The sequence below is a fragment of the Chlorocebus sabaeus genome, chromosome 3, assembly GCF_047675955.1.
Source record: "Chlorocebus sabaeus isolate Y175 chromosome 3, mChlSab1.0.hap1, whole genome shotgun sequence".
NCBI classification, from domain to species: domain Eukaryota; kingdom Metazoa; phylum Chordata; class Mammalia; order Primates; family Cercopithecidae; genus Chlorocebus; species Chlorocebus sabaeus.
This window is the reverse complement of record NC_132906.1, coordinates 81,462,979-81,481,659: the sequence shown is the minus strand read 5'-3', so window position 1 is coordinate 81,481,659 and position 18,681 is coordinate 81,462,979. Positions and strand designations below refer to the sequence as shown.

The following is an 18,681-nucleotide window of genomic DNA, read 5'->3' as shown; positions in this document are numbered from 1 at the left end:
GTAGAAGGGACTTTCCTTGTCTCAAATTAGACTTGGGCTTGGGACTTTTTAATTAATACTGGAGTGAGTTACGATTTTGGGGGACTATTAGGAAGGCATGATTGTATTTTGCAATATAAGAAGGGCATGAGATTTGAGTATTTTTTCCCACTCAAATCTTATGTCAAACTGTAATCCCTAATGCTGGAGGTACGGCCTGGTGGGAGGTGACTAGATCATGGGGGTAGACTTTTTTTTTTTTTTTTTTTTTTTGAGACGGAGTCTTGCTTTGTCGCCCAGGGTGGAGTGCAGTGGCCGGATCTCAGCTCACTGCAAGCTCCGCCTCCCGGGTTTACGCCATTCTCCTGCCTCAGCCTCCCGAGTAGCTGGGACTACAGGCGCCCGCCACCTCGCCCGGCTAGTTTTTTGTATTTTTTGGTAGAGACGGGGTTTCACCGAGTTAGCCAGGATGGTCTCGATCTCCTGACCTCGTGATCCGCCCGTCTCAGCCTCCCAAAGTGCTGGGATTACAGGCTTGAGCCACCGCGCCCGGCTGGGGTAGACTTCTAATGAATGGATTAGCACCATTCCCTTGGTGCTGTCCTCGTGATGGTGAGTGAGTTCTTGTGAGATCTGCTTGTAAAGTGTGGCATCTTGCCCAACAAAACACTTTCTTCCACTCCTGCTTTGACCATGTGACATGCCTGCTCCTGCTTCACCTTCTGCCATGAGTAAAAACTTCCTGAGGCTCCCCTTAGAAGCCGAGGGATGTCCATGCCATGCTTGTACAGCCTGCAGAACTGTGGGCCAATTAAACCTCTTTTCTTTATAAATTACCCAGTCTCAGGTATTTCTTTATAGCAACACAAGAACAGCCTAATACAGCATATATTTTTTTAAAAAGTGACAGAGCTTATTTATATGTTCTTGGAGTAGTTACTGAATCTCTGTGTGGTGTGTGTGTGTATGTGTGTGTGTGTGTTTTGTTTGTTTGCCTTTTTAAACAGTGTCTCTCTCTGTCACCCAAGCTGGAGCGCAGTGGCACAATCATGGCTCACTGCAGCTGCCTAGACCTCCTGGGTTCATGTAATCCTCCTGTGGGTGGCAAGCCACCCAGGTGCCCAGGCAAAAAAAGACTAAGGGCATGAGCTGTTCCAGTATAATAAAACATATAAAATAACAAGAGTTCTACTAGATATAGATCATACATATGATTATATATGAATATCATTAATCATTAGTTTGTAGCAATTACTCTTTATTCCAATATTACAATAATCCTCGCTCTACAATCATAACCTAGGAAAAGCCAGGCCATACAGACACAGGAGCTGAAGGGACATAGTTTAAAGTGACCAAAAGACAAGAGTAAGAGCCTTCTGTTATGCCCAGGCAGGGCCACCAGAGGGCTCCTTGGTCTGGCGGTAACACCAGTGTCTGGGAAGACGCGCGGTTACCAAGCAGACTGTGGTCTAGCGGTAGCGTCAGTGCCAAGGAAAAACACCCACTACTTAGCACACCGGAAAAGGGAGTCCCTTTTTCCCCGGGGGAGTTTAGAGAAGACTCTACTCCTCCACCTCTTGTGGAGGGCCTGACATCAGACAGGCCCGCCCACAGTTATCCAGAGGCCTAACTATCTCCCTGTGACGCTGTGCTTCAGTGGTCACACTCCTAGTCTGCTTTCATGTTCCATACTGTACACCTGGCTCTGCCTTCTAGATAGCAGTAGCAAAATTAGTGAAAGTACTAAAAACCTCTGTTATGAAGAAATAATGGCATAGGCTGTGTCCTATCTCTCTCTGTCTCTCCGCCTCAGCTGCCAAACAGGGAAGGGCCCCCTGTCCAGTGGACATGTGACTCACGTGAGCTTGTCAATCATTGGAGATGACTCACACTCCTTACCCTGCCCCTTTTGCCTTGTTTCTGATAAAACAGCGCAGCCATGAATTCGGGGCCACTACTGGTCTCTGTGTCTTGGTGGTAGTGGTCCCCCAGGACCAGCTGTCTTTTATCTTTTTGTCTTTTGTCTTAATTTCTACAACCTCTCGTCTCCGCACACGGGGAGAAAAACCCACCAACCCTGTGGGGCTGGTCCCTACATCCTCCCACCTCAGCCTCCCAAGGTGCTGGGACTACAGATTCATGCCACCACGCCTGGCTAATTTTTGTATTTTTAGTTGAGATGGGTTTCATCATGCTCAGGTTGGTCTTGAACTCCTAGACTCAAGCAATCTGCCCACCATGGCCTCCCAAAGCATTGGGATTACAGGTGAGAAGCACTGCACCTGGCTGACTTTGTTTCCTTATTGTGAAAATAGCATGAGCTATATGAGGGCAATATCTGATTTATTTAAGGTCATTTTCCACTCTAAGCATCTTTATTCACCATCAAAAACAGTTAAGTCCATCTCCTCCCAGAAATTTGCCTTAAATAGAGACAGACAACTCTAGATTATCACTGATGGGACTAGAAAGAGCTTCAAGGGTTACTTGCTTCACATTCACACTTTCAAACTGTGCCCACCTAGGTTATTTCAAGCATGCAAAGTTTTGACAACATGAAACATTTTAAGGAAGTTGCAGAATCCTAAGTCACTTAGAGAAAGCAAGACTGATTACAATCCTGCACTAAGAAATTTTTTATGGAAGTGGTTTCATTTAGAATTCCAGAGTCTTCCTTTTTAAATTTCTCTCCCAAATGTACAATTTTATTTCTAGTCCTAATCTGCCGATTCCATACCTGATCACAGCTGTGGTCACAACTAGAGTCTATTTATTTCTTTTAACAAGGTACATGGGCGCCACGCCACAGGACTATACTTTTTCCCATTTCCTGGTTCCTTTGTTTCTGCTTTTATTCTACCTTATTCTGCTATCATCACATCTGTCCCACCCCACATCTACAACTGGATTTTCCAGGGAGAAAGAAATCTCAGTGAAGAAATGTGACTGTACAAGGATCATGGCAAATGACAAGTCACAAAAGGATCTGAGATATGGAGGCCATAAAAAAGGAAATCTATGGAAGCTTCGACTCCTTAACATTAGAGAAGTCCACAGTGGCACATTCCTGAAGAAGGGAAGTCTTAATTCAGACACGATAAAAGTCTCAAGGGCAATGCTGGGACTCACAAATGCTTGTTTATGAGCTCTGAGTTATCCGACCAGCAATGCCCAGAAATTGATCTCCTAGATAATTACCTGGGTTCCTTCCCCAAAGCCCTGAAAAATAAAATTTCAATTTTAGACTGTATCAACAAACGAAGTAAATACAAAACCTGACTACTTAAAAATTACATAGACACGCCAAGGCTGCAATGAACTATGACTGCACCATTGCAGTCTAGCCTGGGCAACAGAGCAAGACCCTGTTTCTAAAAAATAAAATAAAATGAAAATTACATGTAATACATATAGAGTGTTTTCTACAACTGTCAAAGTCCAGGGTGATAAGGGGTCAGGGATCCCCAGGGGAGAGGCAAAGAAGAAGAGTGCTCAGAGTAGAAGGCTGCGGCCAAGAGCCTAGGCTTTGGACTCAGTCTTGGGTTTGTTTGCATCCTGGCTTTACTACTTACTAGCTTTGTATACTAGAGACAGCTACTAAATCTTACTGAGCTTCTGTTTCCTCATCTAAATATCATAGGGATGTTATGAAGTTTAGCTAAGGCATAAACAAAACACACAAAACGTAGTAAACAGGTTTGAAAAGTGAGAAGAGGAGCAAAAAAAGAAAAAATTCACAAATTTCCTCCAAAACTTTTCATAGATAGTTAACTTTAATGAAAACAGAATGAAACTGTTGGACACATGTAAAGCAGCTACAATTAACTACAAAACTTACTGAGAGACCATGGTGACAGAAAACTACAGGCGAGAATAGGGAAGTAAGGGTTTGGGCAGCTGGGCTCTAAGGTTGACAGTGCACAGATCAATCTCTGTAGTGCTGATGTGTGTCTGTGTGTTTGTGTTGGGGGTGTGAGGTGTGGAACGTATGTCTGTGATTTGTTTCAGATGTTCCAGTTTACACCTTTGGAAGTTCAAGTTTACACCCACCTTGGTGAGGGGCCACAGGCAGAAAGACACAATTTTATTCATAGACTTCTGTTGCTTTCTTCATTCTAATTCTCAGATTGACTATAACAAACAATCACAGTCTTAAAATAATTTTACTTAAAAATTTAATTTCTGAAAGGCAAACTTTCTCAGTGTCACATACCTTTTCAGAGGAAGAAGAAATAATAGTTGGAATGTGTATTTACCATAGTCAAAGTAAGTCCTCCCAGTGCCAGATTTCAGATTTGAAACAGCAACACCCAAACACTAATGAGTTCCCAGAAGCTAAGAATCAATGCTCTTATTCCAGAGAAAACTATGAGAAAGTGAAACTAAATATCGATAAATATTTATCACTATACCAATAAATACACATACTAATTACTATTTTTTTCTTTAAATACTTCAAAATCTTCAAACTACTTCTACGGTAAAATTAAAACAGGTACATACATATTTATTCTGTGCCTGTTCAGATCAACATTCAGACTATTTTCTTAAATTTGACTCATTCCAATATTTATACACGACTGCTCCCAGAATACAAATGCAACTTATAAAATGCTTCTAAAAATAACTACCAAGAAAGGAAAGTATGACTGAGTAATTTTCTTTTTTATTAAAAAGTTGTTAAACTAATTCATTTAAACATTGTTTTTAACCACTAGGGGGTATGATTGGTCATTTTTCCTTACAGCAAAGGAAAAAAAATCTTAATCTTTCATCTGAGAACATAATCTATCCATCAAACAGTAAAAGAGTGGCAGAATTAAAGTTTTGGAGAATACTATTTTTAGTTCTTAGGTCTGAATTCTGGTTGACAATCCAATAATTACTTGAAAGTTAAAAGCAACAAAGGTGAACTGCTCACTATCTTCACCTCTTAGCCATCAGAATGCCACTCGGCACACTAAGATTTGATCTAAAGCTAAAAAGCACAAAGCTAACTGAAATAGCCAAAACTTTTACAAACTAAATTAGAACTGCGTATCTTACCCTGGAAGATCTATTCACTTATAATCAGGCCTTTATTCTACTTATTTCAGTCATACAGTGTCCCTTGATGTGAAGAAAGTAAAGAGAATTCTACAGGAAAGAAATAGCATAGCTCAATCTTTTATTACTATGGTTTCAAAACCTAACAAAATAAGGCAAATAAATGAAAAATATTAAAAGACACAGAAACTTCAACAGCAATGAAAGTAAAGCATTTAAAAAGTGTACAGGCTGGGTGTGGTGGCTCATGCCTATAATCCCAGCACTTTGGGAGACTGAGGTGGACGAATTACCTGAGAGCTCAGGAGTTCGAGACTAGCCTGGCCAACGTGGTGAAACTCCATCTCTACTAAAAATACAAAAACTAGCCAGGCATAGGGGGTGGCAGGCGCCTGTAATCCCAGTTACTCAGGGGGCTGAGGCAGGAGAATTGCTCGAACTCAGGAGGTGGAGGTTGCAGTGAGCCAAGATCGCGCTATTGCACTCTGGCCTGGGATATAAGAGCGAAACTCCACCTCAAAAAAAAAAAAAAAAGGTCTTAGGGACCATCAAATCGCTATGAAATTGATAAATAAAAATTAAAATAATGCAGCAAGACAAGGTATTATTTAGTTAAAGGCACTGTAAATCAAACCTATCGTTGTTGAAAGAAATCTGGCAATGCTACACAGAACTAAAACACTTCTTATCTTTGCCCAGAATTTTATATTTGGGGATATGCAAATAATTACTGCTAAATACACTGTAGCAGAGCTATTTATAATAGAGAAAAACTGGGCCCAATCTAAATGCCCTACAAGTAAGAATGGTTAGGCAAACCATAGATAGTACAGGAACAAAATGAAATAGTATAGGCTATAAAAAGCAATAAGAATGTGCACCACCTCAATATCCAAATGCATGTGCATGTAAAATAAGTTAAAAAAAGGAGGCCATGAAAACACACAGTATCTATGAAGGCTAAGATAATTAATCAGAAGTTACAGCAACATAAATAGAATTTTATGTTCACTGGACTCCTGTTTCTCTGCTAGTAAAGTCAACATAAGATAATTTTTAAAGAGAGAAAATTACTAAATCCTCAGGGTTCTTCTGATTCTCTCTCAATTTACATCCTGAGGTAAATGCATGAGACAAACTTGACAGCACATAAAAACACTCTACTACCTAAATTATATATAAGTTGAAGATATATTTGTTTCATCTCTACACTATGACAACAATGACAAATATTGCACTTTTCCTCTAAGAATTGCAAAATACCTTTCAAGGGGAGTATGTCATAATCAAATATGATTATCCCTATTTTAAAGATGGAAAAACCGTTGGTAACAGGATCAACGACCTGCCAAATTTATCCAACTTCAGATTCACTAACTTAACAGCATCTTCTGGAAAGAATCATTTCCACTTCACGACTCTCATTTCTAATTTTCAAAAGAAGTTCCTTCCACTTTTCTGAATAATATATACAAGACTGTCCTTAACAAATACGAAATGGATGAGAATAAATTATTAATATCCCAATTGAGGTAATACAAATTTCAACTGTTTACTGTTATTTATAGCATCTTCTTTGAAAGGCAAAGAAAAGAAACATTAAAGTTTATTTCAAATTCTCTACACCAGTTAGTCATATCGTAGGAAAAATGCTGAAAGTACACCCTCCTGCTCTTCTAAGAGTTGTTTCCATTGACCAAATGTGAGTGTAGCTGACGATAGAGACAAAAATCCAAACGTTTCGGAAAAATGATCTACTCTGCCTGTTTTATCCCTATACCCATGAAAATTAAAAATCCAAAATGACCCCCAAGATTAACCAAAAAACAACTATAATACACAACCTAGCCACTTACCAAAGGACCTGTTGAGAAAACAATCATCTAACTGGCAGACCACCTGTAAGTTTCACTTATTCATTTTCTAAGTCCATCTCAAATGTCACTTCTTCTTCTTCTTTTTTTTTTTTTTTTGAGACAAAGTCTCGCTCTGTCGTCCGGGCTGGAGTGCAATGGCACAATCTCGGCTTACTGCAACCTCTGCCTCCTGAGTTCAAGCGATTCTCCCTGCCTCAGCCTCCCAAGTAGCTGGGATTACAGATGCCCGCCACCACGCCCAGCTAATTTTTGTATTCTTAGTAGAGATGAGGTTTCACCATATTGGCCAGGCTGGTCTCAAACTCCTGACCTCAGGTAATCCACCCACCTCGGCCTCGCAAGGAATTACAGGCCTGAGCCACCACGCCTGGCCGTGTCACTTCTTCTATAGAACTTTCCCTAAAGACTCTAGTCCACAGATAGTTTCCTCATTTGTGTTTTAGAACACTTTGGATATCATCCTGTATATCAGATTTCAATAATCTGTTAATCTGTTCATAAACTTATATACCTTACTTTGAGGTTCCTAGAGGGCAGGAAATGTATTTTTCATCTTTGAGGCACTAGGAATAGAATATACAACTGCTGTTAAAATTAAAGACCAAATACTAGGCTTTGAAGGTTGGTTACTAAAATATTTAATGGAAAAACCAGTGTACTTGCAAGTCTAGATCTCCCTTCCACTTGGAAGCACAACAGTCTTTCAGTCAGAATCCTCAAAAAGGAGTAAAAGTTTCTTGCACTGCAGAATATAAACTTAAGTACTGAAACGTCAACTGCTGACTTGGGTAAACCTTAAATCTCCTTATATATTTTTTCAGATACAAGGTTTTGCACAGATGTATAAACATGTCATTCAGGACAGCTGACAACCTAAAAAGAAACTACCACATGTTATGAAAAATTTAATAGCTTATCTAATGCCCTAAAATAACCTCAAAATTCACAGCTATAGTAAAGCTAGCAGTAATAAAATAAACACTAGCTTAAAAAAAATCAAACTTAATAAATAAGCCTATTTATAGATTGTAAAAGTTTGTTAAACGATTATTTGAATTGTTAAAATCATTAAAGGCTTCAAAGAGATCCTCATCCCCCAAATGTTAAGTTTTAAATAAACTTAACAAAATAGTTGTGTATGAATACTGTAAAGCCCTACACCATATAACCTAAAAGCAGGTTACTTTACTTACGCCTCTTTTACTAGCAATTAAACTGAAAACCTTGGGTGTGAATGTTGTAAGAGATCAAAGTTTTCAAGACTTGCCCTAGGAAAATACCAGATTCTCCCATCATTTGCCCCTTTTAAATGTTTAAACCATCTAAGAGAAACTAGTGAGATCTCGTATCTTTTTTTGTGTATTAATATCTTTTACACTTAAAAGTCAGAAATCAAGTGTAAATCAACCATTACAGCAACTCTTTATTAATGCAGTTTGTGCGGTTCTGGGTGTTATACTCCACAAATAAGGAACCAACTTCTAATTGTGATGCGAGGTATCAAAGTCCTAGAAAGAACAAGCTCTCCTAACCAACCAGGAGGTTCCAGGAAAATGCAATTCAACAGGAAGCAATGAAGTTAAAAGCTAATGGAAATTGCAACTAGGCTGAGTGTTGCTCACATGCAAGGAGTCGGTCACCCGCTTTCTTAGCGTACATGATACAGGGCTGTGAGCGAACACTCACGCGTGGACCTGCATGCATCCAACTCAAAGCTCTAAGGCGCGAAGCCCAACTCCAAGAGCGCTCCACACGGTCCCTGTTCCAGGAAAACTGAATAGAGCTGCTCCTGCTACTTGGCCCGCAAGACGGGAGGAAAGTCTGAGGCCCACTGAGTCCTCCAGAATCTACCCTTGCAAGGGCTGTTCCAGAGCCCCCCCACCCACAGCCCGGCCGACCCCAAAAGCTTCAGAGGAAACTCGACCCCACCCACTGCTACACCCACTTCCCTCACTCCCACCCGAGGATCAGCTCCCCCGGATAGGGGCGACTTCCCCTTCCGACAGTGTATCAGGTGGCTCGTCAGGCCTCACCCACCTTGCACTCGTCGCTCTTTTTTTCTTCGTCGCAGAAGTTGACGGGCGCCAGGCCCGGCAGGTAGAAAGCGCCGCTCCGGCGCGGGCCAGGAGCTGCCCCCAGCAGGAGCAGCGACAGCAGCAACAGCCGCGGCCACCGAGGTGGAGACAACACCGGCAGCCTCGCGCTCATGATAGCTGTTTCGGGGAAAGGGCAATCAAGTCTAGGGGGTGAAGAGGGAAGGAGGGGTGGGGAGGCTCGGAGACCACTACAAGGCCGCGGGAGATAAAAGAGGCCGGCCCCGGGACGGCTAGTTCCGGTTGCGCTAGGAGACACCCTGGGTCCCGCAACAGAAACCGAACCGGACCGCGACAGAGCATGCGCATCGCCGTCTGCACATGCTCAGTGAGAACGGTTGCAGGCACCAGGAGTTGTTTCCGGGAGGGAGCGGGGGCCAAATCCACTTTCCGGGTTTTCCGCGCGCCAGCTGGGGTGGTTACCGGGAGAGCTGTTCCGGCGCTCACGTTCCAATTACGAATTACAAATTCCGATCCAGAGCTCCTACGCTTGGGGGCCGTGGAGCGCTCGCCAGCCGCTCCCCGTTTGCTGCTGGGTCTTACGAATTTCTCATATCCATCATACGATTTCTTTATCACACTGTCCGCGGCACGCCAGTCCCTATGACAGAAAGCACCTGCTGATGGAGACGGAGTTGGTGGTGGAGGGGAAAAGTTCGGGAGACACCTAGTTGGGAGCAGGCTAAGGAAACAAATGGGGAGGAATTAGCCACAAATCCTCAAATAGACAGCTACTCAAAGGCATCTTCACGGACAATTTCCAAGCATTGGATGCAGTGATGCATTCCTGCGTTGGGCAAGTGATTGTGTGCACACATCTCTTTAAGGGAGAGTGGAAATGGGGTGGGGAGGAAAATGGGAGTAGAATAGAGGGTAGCGTTGACATTTATTTTCTTTAAAAAGGAAGACGCGAGCACACCGGAGAGCTCAGTGAATAAAGTAGTTCTGGCGAATCGGATTAATATGGTATGATCACCCTTTAGCAAGATTCTGTCACTTTTCCCACTGATGATGCTATATGGTGTCCGCGTGTGTATGTGCACACGTGTGTGTGTGTGTGTGTGTGTGTTGCATCTTCTGAGTATTTTTCAAGGAGAAACTTTTTAGTGATCTGAAAAAGTCAATTCAGTTGGCCACTAGAGTTCAATCGAAAACTTCGGAAGAGTGCATCATCTTAAAGTACATAAGAGAGAATCACAACCTCCAGCTCAGAATTCAAGAATAGGCAAGTTTGTGAAATAGTAAGCTCAGAAAAGTTTAGGGCCGGTGAACTCCTATTTAAAGTTATTGCAGGTGTTTGTACTTTTTTCCCAGGGAAGGTTTATAACTTTCATCAGATTTTCAAAGGGACGTAGGATCCTGCAAATTGATCCATATAGTGGGGTAGCCAAGTTAATCAAGAGAGAACTGGGAATTAGAGAAGAACGTTCATCTTAAGGTTGTTGTGAAGATTAAATGAAAAATGGAGGCAAAGCGCTGAGCACACCGCTTGGCCCAAAGAATGGCACCCCCTTTTTTTTTTAAAAAAAAATAACAAAAACTAATCCGGTATGGCCTGAACAGAAAACTGTGCCTAGGTGGCTTCCCTTTCACGTCCTCTCACTCAAATAAATCAACATATTCGCTGAACTTAGGGCTAGGGAAAAATTGTAAAATATTCTGTATTTGGAAGTCATGGAGATTTCCAATACAACAAAAGGAAGCAGACATTTTCTCCACATAGGAAAGAGGAGGAAACAAACTAACATTTTGGCTCATTATATTCTTTTTCTCGCACCCTTAAAACTTGACCTTCATTATATCTCACTGCCCTCATCCCAAACACATCCTCTCCCAGTTTTCCAGGAAAGGGCATCGCTGCCCATCTCCTCTCAGGCCCCAACCCTGGAGGAGAACCTAAATTTCTCATTTCCTCACTCCCTACCTCCCGTCCTTCAGCAAGTCCCGTTGGTTGGGGTGCTAAACTGTGGACTAAATTCTTTCAGTACTTTCCATGCCCACAGCTACCACCCTGGTCCAAGCCAAATTCTTAGTTGCCCTGGACTTCTTACTGCAGAAGCCTCTCAGCTTCCACTCTTGGCAAAAACCTTGAAATCTCTTAATACCACTCGTCCGCTTAAACCTCGGCATCCCACATGTACCACTATCAGGAAGGATTACGTTTGTTTGTTTGCTGTCTCAGTCACCCATTTATATGTAAGTTTCACGGGTAAGTGCCTGCCCCTACATCCCACACCTCTACATCCACAGAGCCTAGAGACCCCAGGCGCGGGGTAAGTACTCCAGGACCATCACCGGCCAGGCCACACGACTGCTGGATCTAAATTTGGAACCGGACTTTCAAAGCTGAAATAAACCTGAGGCTTTCCAGAGGCATTTAACCTCCTTTTACAGCCAAGGATGCGCCTAAGAAAGGGGAGTGACTTCCTGCAGTAACGCAGCCACTCTGGAGACTGAGACCACAACAACTTGGGAGTCTAAAAGTCTGCAACCTTTTCCACTCCAAAGCTCGATGTTTCCTCAATCCCCTGGGCTCAGCATCAGCAAAAACCCGGAGAAGCGGAGCCTTTCTCAATGAAAACGACCACCAGACTCCTGCTACCGACTCCACCGGTGCGCGTATCACGCACGCGCAAGGCCGGCCGGCCGCACCTCGCCAACTCCTATTCCGACACGTCATCTAGGTCGGCCGGGGTCCGGTGGGAGGGGCCAGGGGCGGGGCTCGGACACGGGGCGGAGGGGCCCCCTCACTTCCGGATCCAGCCTCTCCTGGCCAACGCCTCACTTTGGGTTCCTTGGTTACCTGGCTGCGATGTCTACCCGGTGCCGGGGCGTGGCGGAGAGAGATTGCCCCGCCCCCCACGCAGGACACAAAATGGAGGACCTGCGTTGTGGGCGTTGGTGTCCTGGGTGTTGTCATGCCGAAAGGCGAAAGTTAGAGTGGCAATTCCAGTTGCAAACTGGAAAGAAATGGAGTGTTTCCTTCATTCTCCCCATGATTGTGACGGTCCTTTTCTCAAAGTACTAATACTTTTAATGGGACTGTAAAACTTGAGGGTTATGACTTTCTCCTCTCCTCTGCTTCAGATTGCATTTGCCAACTCTGATTTACCGCCAATACTATGGTGCTGTTATATTCATAGAGACAGAAAGTAGAGCAGTGGTTGTAGAGTCTAGGGAAGGAGGGATGGGGATTTACTGTTTAATGGCATAGAGCTTCAGTATGGGTTAGTGAAAAAGTCAGGATGAATGGTGATGGCTGCACAACAATGCAAATATGCTAATGTCACAGAAGTGTACACTTAAAAATGGTTAGACGGTAAGTTTTCTATTATGTATATTTTACCACAATTTTTTTTTTCTTTTGGTTGCAACAGAGCCTCCCTGTTGCTTACGATGGAGTACAGTGGCTCGATCTCAACTCACTGCAACCTCTGCCTCCCAGGTTCAAGCGATTCTCGTGCCTCAACCTCCCAAGTAGCTGGAATTACAGGTGCCAGCCACCATGCCCAGTTATTTTTTTGTATTTTTAGTAGAAATGGGGTTTCACCATGTTGGCCAGGCTAGGCTATTCTCAAACTCCTGACCTCGGTGATCCACCTGCCTCGGTCTCCCACAGTGTGGGGATTACAGATGTGAGCCACCACGCCCGGCCCTACAGTTCTGTTGTTTGTTTGTTTAATTTTTTTAATGGCATTTGTTTTGTTTTGTTTCTTGTTTTTGAGACGGAATCTCGCTCTGTCACCAGGCTGGAGTGCAGTGGTGCCATCTTGGCTCACTGCAACCTCCGACTCCCTGGTCCAAGCAATTCTCCTGCCTCAACCTCTTGAGTAGCTGGGATTATAGGCACGCACCACGACGCCCAGCTAATTTTTGTATTTTTAGTAGAGATGGGGTTTCACCATACTGGCCAGGATGGTCTCGATCTCCTGACCTCGTGATCTGCTTCGGCTTCCCAAAGTGCTGGGGTTACAGATGTGAACCACTGCACCCAGCCTAAATGGCATTTGTTTCTTCTACTCCTCTCTGCCAGAATAATTTGGACAACCTTTTCTGAGTTTCCCATGACTTCTGTATAAGATTGTCGGATATAGCAAATAAAAGTACATTATGCCCAGGTAAATTTTAATTTCAGATAATCAATGAAAAATAATTTAAGTACATTCCAACTATTCCATGGGACATAGGGTATTTTATCTGATCACCCTACTTTTCTGTCAAGTTAAAATTATTAGCAAAACAGCTTCCATTTTCAGGAAGTGCACACTGTACTCTGCTAGTGAGGTAGGAGAACAGGGTCTGGAAGCAGAGAACCTAAGGCCGTTTCTCACTGACTTCCTAGAGCCATTTGGAAAGGAAAACCCTAACTTTCCACTCCTAAGTAACAGAAGGCCCAGAGGCCACTCCCTTTGCAAACCCCCACCTTTTCTGTGCTGCAGCTGGAAAATTGAAAGTACCTCTGATTGATTGCTTTCTGCAACTAATCAGATGTTTGCATAGAGTGTAACTTTGTAACTTCACTTCAGCCTCTGATTGGTTGCCATCCCCAACCAATCAGACTGATTGCGGGCCAAGTCTTCCTTCGCATAGAAGTGCAACATTGTAACTTCTCTTTAGCCTCTGATTACCGGCCACCACTTCATTTACATGGGGTAAGCACCAAGTAAGTGGCCAATGGGAAACCTCTAGGGGGTATTTGGACCTGACAAGATTCTGTATCTGGGGCCCTTGAGCTGCTGCTCAGCCTGCTCCCACACTGTGGAGTGTACTTTCACTTTCAATAAATCTCTGCTTGCCTTGCTTCATTCTTTTCTAGCTTTACTGTGCGTTTTGTACAATTATTTGTTCAAAACGCCAAGAACCTGGACAACTTGCTGTCCGCAACCAATGAGACTGACTGTGGGCCGAGTCTTCATTTGTATGGAAGTGCAACTTTGTAACTTTAGCCTCTGATTGCTGGCCACCACTTCATTTACATGAGGCGAACACCGAATAGGATGGCCAATGGGAAACCTCTAGCAGGTATTTGGACCTGAGAAGATTCTGTATCTGGGGGTCCTTGAACTGCTGCTTGGGCTCACTCCCACACTGTGAAATGTACTTTCACTTTCAATAAATCTCTGCTTTCCTTGCTTTGCTGTGCGTTTTGTCCAGGTCTTTGTTCAAAACGCCAAGAATCTGAACAACTTGCAGTCAAGACCCTCTACTGGTCTGGCGAGCCAGGTAGGAGGGAAGCCTAAAGTTTGGGATTTATTTTTCTCCTTTCTTCTTCTCCTCTCTGTTACATACAGGGGAATCTTTCTCTCTTTCTTTTCCTTTCCAACTCGGGACTCGCGGTGGATAGCGCCTAAGCGCGGCAACAACTGCAAGTTTCTGGCCAGGGCCTCTCTCTGGTGAAACTGAAAGGTCTCCATGTGGAAGCATCTGACTAACACCGCCGGGTTGGCGTGAGGGACCCGAGTCCTTTTCCTTGTTTCTGTTTTTCTGAGTCCTATTCCTTTTTTCCTCTTTTTGAGTTATTTTCCTTTTTTTCTTTTCCAGTCTTTCAGTGGCTGTTTTCTAGTAGCTCCTTGGCAATTGAGGGGAGCTGGCCGGGGCCACTCTCTGGTGTTGTCTGAGGGCAAGGAGTGAACAGGGATGACTGCCCTGCCTTGAAGAGGGAAGGACTCTTTTCTGTCCCTTCCAGCTATAGTCCCTGATCCTTATGTGTGACGCAGTTGGCAGCAGAAGCTCATCCTGGGCGAACTCACACACATTTCAGGTGACTTAAACCTTCTTTTCTTATGCTAAATTCTTCCCTTCCCCTACTCATCTGGCTAAAGGACAGACTGCAAAAAAGTTATACAAGTCAGAGGGTCTGGGCATGTCGGAGGTGGTCTGTGTGGGGCATGGGGGGAAATTCATGAAAGGGAACTTATTGCCTAAATTTAAAAGGTTAAAGGGTTGCTTTAAGTGGGACAGAAAAACCTTAAGGAAAGTTCATAGTAGGTCCTCAGTGGTGGAGGGAGCCATCCCAAAGCAGTGCCAGCCCCCATTTAAGGTCAGAGACATCTGACAGACTAAATCAGGGCCCTAAAGTAGGGACACTCCTGGGAACTCCAGTCTGGGTTCAGATTTTTTTCAGGGGGATGCCCTGGGTAAAGTATAGGTCACCTAATGGGCCCTCTACTTTTCAAAGTCCTCTTCTCTTTTCCAGACCACTATGGGCAACTCTCAATCTATTCTACCTTATTCCACTGTGGGCAATTCTAGACCTATTCCACCGGATTCCTCACTTGGCTACATCATCCACCATTGGAATCAATTTGACCCTGACACTCTAAAGGGAAAATGTATAATTTTTTTTTTGCAATACTGTTTGGCCCCAGTATGAGCTTCCAAGCCCCCAACAATGGGCAGTCAATGTCCAAAGTCATGATAGTCTTAATTATGACACCATCCTGCAGTTAGACCTACTTTACAAGAGGCCAGGAAGATGGTCAGAAGTCCCATATGTACAGGCTTTTATGATCCAATATCAAAAACTTAACGATCTGTGAAACTCCCAGAACCCACCCCCCAAAGGAAAGTGCTAAGGCAGAACTAGATATTATATATCACCCCCTTTTACAAGGGCTAGCTGTCTCTCAGGGTGAACAGCAACCACCCCCTTATAGCCCCTTGCCAAGTGCTCCTGAGGCTAAAACCTAGGAGCAAACACCCTACTAAATCCCCGTCACATTCAGAGAGGAATGCCATATTCAATTCTCTCTCCAGCCCTGCTACCTCTTAGGGAAGTAGCAGGAACCAAGGGACCAGTCCTAGTGCAGGCCCCCTTCTCTATAACTGGTATATACAATGTAAGGAAAAGCTAGGAAGCTATTCTGAGAAACCTAGGAAATTTACAGATGGGTTTCAACCTTTGATCTTAGCCTTTGATCTCTCATGGAGAGAGGTTCAATTCATTCTAGCAACCTGTTGCACACCCTCAGAAAAGGAATGAATCTTTGAGGCCACCCACCCGGAAGCAATGAATTATTTGCCAAAACCCTCAGGGCAATCACCCTGGCCCAGACACAGTTCCCACTATTGATCCTAATTGGGACTATAACACTCCTAAGGGAATGAACAACCAGGATAAATTTCTTGGAGGAATGAGAAAGGGAATAACTAAGGCAGTAAACTATGATAAAGTAAGGGAGGTTACACAAGGCAAGGAGGAAAATCCAGCCATGTTTTATGGCAGGCTGGAGGGAGCCTTTAAAAAATATACTAATCTGAGACGGGCGGATCACGAGGTCAGGAGATCGAGACCATCCTGGCTAACACGGTGAAACCCCGTCTCTACTAAAAATACAAAAAACTAAGCCGGGCGAGGTGGCGGGCGCCTGTAGTCCCAGCTACTCCGGAGGCTGAGGCAGGAGAATGGCGTAAACCCGGGAGGCGGAGCTTGCAGTGAGCTGAGATCCGGCCACTGCAGTCCAGCCCGGGCTACAGAGCAAGACTCCGTCTCAAAAAAAAAAAAAAAAAAAAAAATATATATATATATATATATAATATATATATATATTATATATATATATAATATATATATATATACACACTAATCTGGACCCTCCCGAAGGCAAAATATTAATAGCACAGCATTTCATTGGCCAATCTGCCCCAGACATTAGAGATAAGCTCCAAAAGCTACAGATGGGGCCACAAACTAATCGAAATCAGCTTATTTATATCACATTTATGGTTTATAACAATCGTGACTGAAGGAAGGAAAAAGGAAACAGAGTAAACAGAATGGCAAGCCAAAATTATGGCATCCATCATTGGCGATGCTCTGAATGTTTGCCTCGGAGGGTAACTTTGTAATTTCGCTTCAGTCTCTGATTGCAGGTCAAGTCTTCGTTTGCATAGAAGTGCAACTTTGTAACTTCATCTTAGCCTCTGATTAGTTGCTTTCTGCAGCTAATCAGATGTTTGCATAGGCATGTGATCTTTGTAACTTCACTTCAGCTTCTGATTGGTTGCTTTCCACAACCAATCAGACTGATTGTACGCCACTACTTCCTTTACATGAGGTGAACACCAAGTGGCCAATGGAAAACCCCTAGTGGGTATTTGGACCTGAGAAGATTCTGTATCTGGGGCCCTTGAGGTGCTGCTCTGTCCACTCTCACACTGTGGAGTGTAATTTCACTTTCAATAAATCTCAGCTTTTGTTGCTTCATTCATTCCTTGTTTTGCTGTGTATTTTGTCCAATTCTTTGTTCAAAATGCCAAGAACCTGGACAACTTGCAGTCAAGACCCTCTACCCGTAACACTAGTTGTATCCCTGTGAATGAATGGGCTTTTGAAGATTTTCTAGAAGAAAAAGATCACCTCATTGTCCTTCATTTTTTGACATAAAACTGTGATAGCCCAATAGATAAAATGTGAGTTATCGACCACCCCGGAAAGGATTAGAATATGCCACCCCAAAAATATGACACTTTGGCATAAAGATTATTTTGAGCTGAAGCCAATTGAGAAACAGTAGACACAGGAAGAGCTCTCTACCTTTCCCCTTTTCACCTAAAAGCAGAGAATAAATTTCCCTTTGGAAAGATGACATACATTTTCCTTTATAAAGGTGTTCCCTTCTTTTCTACCAGGAAGACCTGAGATGGTACCAAACTGAATCTGCCAAACAAACCTTACTACACAATTCTTATCTACCATACATTTCATAGTCACCTTCCCATAATTTACTGCCCTTAGGAACCCAAGTCCCTTTCTTTTGACTAGTCACCTCTCCACAATTTATTGCCCTTTGTTAAAATGGTACATAATCTCCTACATTTAACTACATCTTTAGGTTTTCACTTCTTATCTGTGAGGCTGCCATGCATGTAAAAATATTAATAAAATTTGTGTGCTTTTTCTCCTGTTAATTGCATGTCTTTTATCAACTTAATTTATAGGCCCAAAGTACATAATTAAGAGAGTACAAGTTTTTCCTCTCTTCCACCTCCTTCCCTGTTAGTGTAAATATTACAGCTTGGAAATAAAACTTATCCTGAACAATAGGCTTATAAATGCAACTAGTGGCCAGGTACAGTGGCTCACACCTGTAACCACAGTACTTTGGGAGGCTGAGGCAGGTGGATCACCTGAGGTCAGGAGTTCAAGACCAGCCTGGCCAACATGGAGAAACCCTGTCTCTACTAAAAATACAAAAATTAACTGGGCATAGTGGCGCACACGTGTAATCCCAGCTACTCAGGAGGCTGAGACTGGAGAATTGCTTGAACCCAGGAGGCAGAGGTTGCAGTAAGCCAAGATCACTCCACTGCACTCCAGCCTGGACATCAGAGCAAGACTCCATCTCAAAAATAAATAAAATAAAATAATAAAATAAATGTAACTCATGGTAGATTGGAGCTGATGCATGAAAAACATTAAGCTTTAGGATAAGCAATGGTTCTCAGGACATAGCTTAGCTAACATAAAAGCTATTTATAAGCTAACATAGAGGTTGCAACCAGAAGGGGGATTCTTTTGGCCAGCAGAAACTGGAAAAATGAAAGCCACAGACGCAAATACTAAAGTATCACTCAGGAAAGACAAGAGTGTAACTCTGTGATATAGATGGATATATTCTAGTCACAAAACTAATTCTACTTCCAAATTTATGCCCACAAACCAACTTTCTGCTTTTGTCTTG

General features: G+C 43.2%; 1 protein-coding gene across 1 annotated transcript in view; it reads right to left on the bottom strand.

The window, feature by feature from the left end:
* Window positions 1-9,305, bottom strand: part of TM9SF2 (transmembrane 9 superfamily member 2) — a 73,688-nt gene extending 64,383 nt beyond the window's left edge. Inside the window, exon 1 of the mRNA XM_007960763.3 lies at window positions 8,943-9,305. Coding sequence (XP_007958954.1) covers window positions 8,943-9,113 — 171 coding nt within the window. The 5' untranslated portion in view covers window positions 9,114-9,305. The remainder of the gene's footprint in view (window positions 1-8,942) is intronic.
* Window positions 9,306-18,681: the final 9,376 nt, after the last annotated feature.